Raw genomic sequence first — 3,480 nt, forward strand, 5'->3', positions numbered from 1 at the left:
CACCCTCCGCCGTCGCCTACAACATCGTCCTCCGCAACGCCGCTCGCTCCGGCGACTTCCCCCTCGCCGCCGGTCTTCTTCACGAAATGCGCCGTTCCGTTTCCCCCGATCGCTTCACATACTCCATCCTCCTCTCCTCCCTCTCCCGCTCCAATCTCCTCGACGCCGCCCTCTCTCTTCTCCCCCTCATGGATTCCGACTCCATCTCCCCCGACCTCGTCCTCTTCTCCACCCTCATCTCCCTCTCCCTCCGCCTCGGCGATCCCTCCAAAGCCCTAACCCTCTTCACCCGCCTCCGCTCCGCCGGCATTACCCCCGACATCATCGCCTACGCCTACAACTCCCTCCTCTCCGCCCTCTCCCGCGCCGGCCAACTCCGTGAAGCTCGCCGCATCCTCCTCTCCGACATGGATGCCGCCGGAGTTCCCCCCGACACCGTATCCTTCTCCACCGTCATCGCCTCCCTCGCCGCTCGCAGCCGCTACCTCGAAGCCCTCTCCCTGTTTCAAGAAATGCGCTCCCCCCGCCGCCGTTTGCCCCTCGACCTCACCACCTGCAACATGATCCTCGACTCCTACGGCCATCTCGACATGGCTCGCGAGGCCGATCGGCTCTTCTGGAGCATGCGCCTCCCCCATCCACCGTCACCTGCAACACCATGCTCCGCGTCTATGGCGAAGCCGATCTCTTCGGTGAAGCCGTGCATCTCTTCCGCCTCATGCAGCGCCAGAACATGGAGCAGAATGTTGTCACCTACAACACCATGATCAAGATCTACGGATTATCTCTCGAACACGAGAAAGCCGGCAATCTGTTCGTCGAAATGCGGCAACGAGGCATGCAACCCAACGCCATTACTTACTCCACCATCATCTCCATCTGGTCTCGCGCCGGAAAAATTCACCGCGCCGCCAAGCTCTTTCAGAAAATCCGTCAATCCGGCGAGGAGATCGACCCCGTGCTATACCAAACCATGATTGTTGTGTACGAGCGAGCTGGACTCGTTGCGCACGCGAGGTGTTTGTCGCAGGACCTCAAAGCGCCGGTAAGCAAAATCAACAAAGACAACGCGGTGGCCATTCTCGCCGGAGCCGGCCGTCTCGAGGAGGCGGCGTGGCTGTTCCGCCGCTCTGAGGTTAAAGACAAAGAAGCCTTCCGATCCATGATGGTTCTGTTCGCGAGGAACAGGAAGCACGGCAATGTCGTGGAGGTGTTGGATCGGATGAGAGCCGGAGGGCATCTGCCCGACTCGGACATGATCGCCATGGCTCTGAATGCTTATGGGAAGCTGCAGGAGTTCGAAAAGGCGGAAGCTTTGTACAGTGAAATGGAAGGGGAGGGATTTGTGTTGGCCGATATGGTGCATTTTCAGATGCTGAGCTTGTTGGGGATGAAGAGGGATTTCAGGAGAGTGGAAGAATTGGTTGAAAAGCTTAGGTCTTGTGGGGATGTTGATGTGAAAGAGCTATGCGTTGCGGCGGCGAATGTGTACGAGAGAGCTAACAGGCTCGACGACGCTGCTCGGATTGTTGCAAGGATGAACAAGAGAAGCTCTGCTGTGGCGAATGTGCGTTAGAGGTCTGTTTGGGCTAGCTGCAGCTTAGCTGCTCATAAAGTTGTTGTGGGGAAGCTGGTTAGCTGTTTATTTTTTACGGTTTGAAAACAACGGTGCGGTAGTTGTTTCTGGACAAATGACCATTCTGATATTGTTTAGTGATAATATTTGTAACATAATTATTCTAGTCATATATTTGATACTTCAGAAGTAAAAATTTACTTTAGAACTGTACAAAAATCCAGATAAACAACTCACTTAACAACGAGTATCAAGTATGCTAAAAAAAGAAATAAACTATCAACACTATAATTAGTAATATGACAATATTGATTTTATAATGCAGATGACGTATGCCACAAGTTACATCGTCATGAGCTACAACCAGCTACAAACACGCCGCTGGCCAACCGCCACCCCAAAGAGGGCTACAATAACAAAGCAAATTTACATATAACAAAGCAAATTTACATACATAACACTCAAAATTTTAGTATGTATATATTCAATATCTAAATTTTTATATTTACATTGTAGATTATTTTGTTATCAATTCTTAATGGATCTCACCGTACATTTGCAAGTCGCAAATAGGTGGGAAAGTGGATGGAGGAGCTTTCAGATTGGTAAAATAGGATGTGGCAAAGAACGAACATGATTGGTATGTAGTTTAGGTTTACTCATATATAATTTATTTTAATTATATGAAATTTTAAATTAGGGTTAGAAATAATGGAGTTGAGCTCGGCTCATTCTCGTCTCGAGCCCGTGCTTAATTAATTAATAGAGCTTGGAATTTAGCTCGAGCATAATTCTATTAGTTCGAGTCTACTTCTGAGTTATTTGTTCGTAATGAGAGAGCAAATAATATTAGCCCGAGCTAATGTTCAAACGAAATGACATTTGATACAACTAGAGTGTAGTTTGTTTAGCAAATGGATGAGTAAGATCAATAAAGCACACAAGGAAAATATATATATATATATAGATTATTGAATGTTGCATAATGATCATTATGGGAAGGTTGTGCCCCTTATTATGAGTTATCATCAGTTGTTCTTAGAATATTGTGCATTAAATCAGACTGTAATATACCTCAAAATATATTAACTAAGTAGCATGATTATTGAAGGAGATAAATTTAAAATAAATGTGTCTGTGTGTGTGTGTCTATATATATATACTATCACGGGTGTCAATATTTTGGTTGTAGTAGATGATATTCTGATAGATATGAAACCACTTCTTGCAAAAGAAGAGTGTACTCAAGTATTGGAGGCGTGTCAAGATCAAGTTGTGAAGCAGGCTGAAACTGCTCAGCAAGTTATGGATCAACATACACATCAGGGTGAGTTCTCCATTGATGATCAATTTATTGATCAGATGGGACTTGTATTGGAAGATAAATGGATTGTTTATAAAGCCAAGAAGAAGAAAAAAATGATGCTAGAATTTAGGAATTTACAGGATGATTGTTTGATAAATTCGGGTGGAAGCCCACATAATAGTTTGTTGTTGGACTCTCTGTAGAACCAGGAGGAGAGGAAAACCTACCCACCATGATTATTTTTTCTTCTCAAACGAATGCACTGATTTTTATATCTTTACCTGCAATTTTCTTTTTTGAAGATTATTTTTTGGGTTGTGTAATCTCGTAGGTGATTTTTTTTGGGTTTTGTTAGAATTACCTGCCCACTTGTACATGTTTGCATATCAATGAAAAGTACTTTTTTCGACAATATATATAATCGGTGTCATGGTTAAAATTGATATTAGAGAAGATAGATTATTATATTAATGAATGTATGTTGTATTATGGGGCTGACATATTTTTGATGTAAAATACAACTGAGACTTTTTATATCACATAATAAATAACACTATTTTTTATTTTGAAAAGTGAAATACACATTTTCATGCATATG

At 44.1% G+C, this 3,480-nt stretch overlaps 1 protein-coding gene across 1 annotated transcript in view; it reads left to right on the forward strand.

Moving 5' to 3' along the window:
• Positions 1–1,740, forward strand: part of LOC110022024 (pentatricopeptide repeat-containing protein At5g39980, chloroplastic) — a 2,957-nt gene extending 1,217 nt beyond the window's left edge. Inside the window, 2 exon segments of the mRNA XM_020720792.1 lie at positions 1–627; positions 630–1,740. The exon segment at positions 1–627 is cut by the window's left edge and continues 1 nt beyond it. Coding sequence (XP_020576451.1) covers positions 1–627; positions 630–1,576 — 1,574 coding nt within the window. The 3' untranslated portion in view covers positions 1,577–1,740.
• The last annotated feature ends 1,740 nt before the right edge of the window (positions 1,741–3,480 follow it).

Source organism: Phalaenopsis equestris, unplaced genomic scaffold (genome assembly GCF_001263595.1).
Source record: "Phalaenopsis equestris unplaced genomic scaffold, ASM126359v1 Scaffold000163, whole genome shotgun sequence".
NCBI lineage: Eukaryota > Viridiplantae > Streptophyta > Magnoliopsida > Asparagales > Orchidaceae > Phalaenopsis > Phalaenopsis equestris.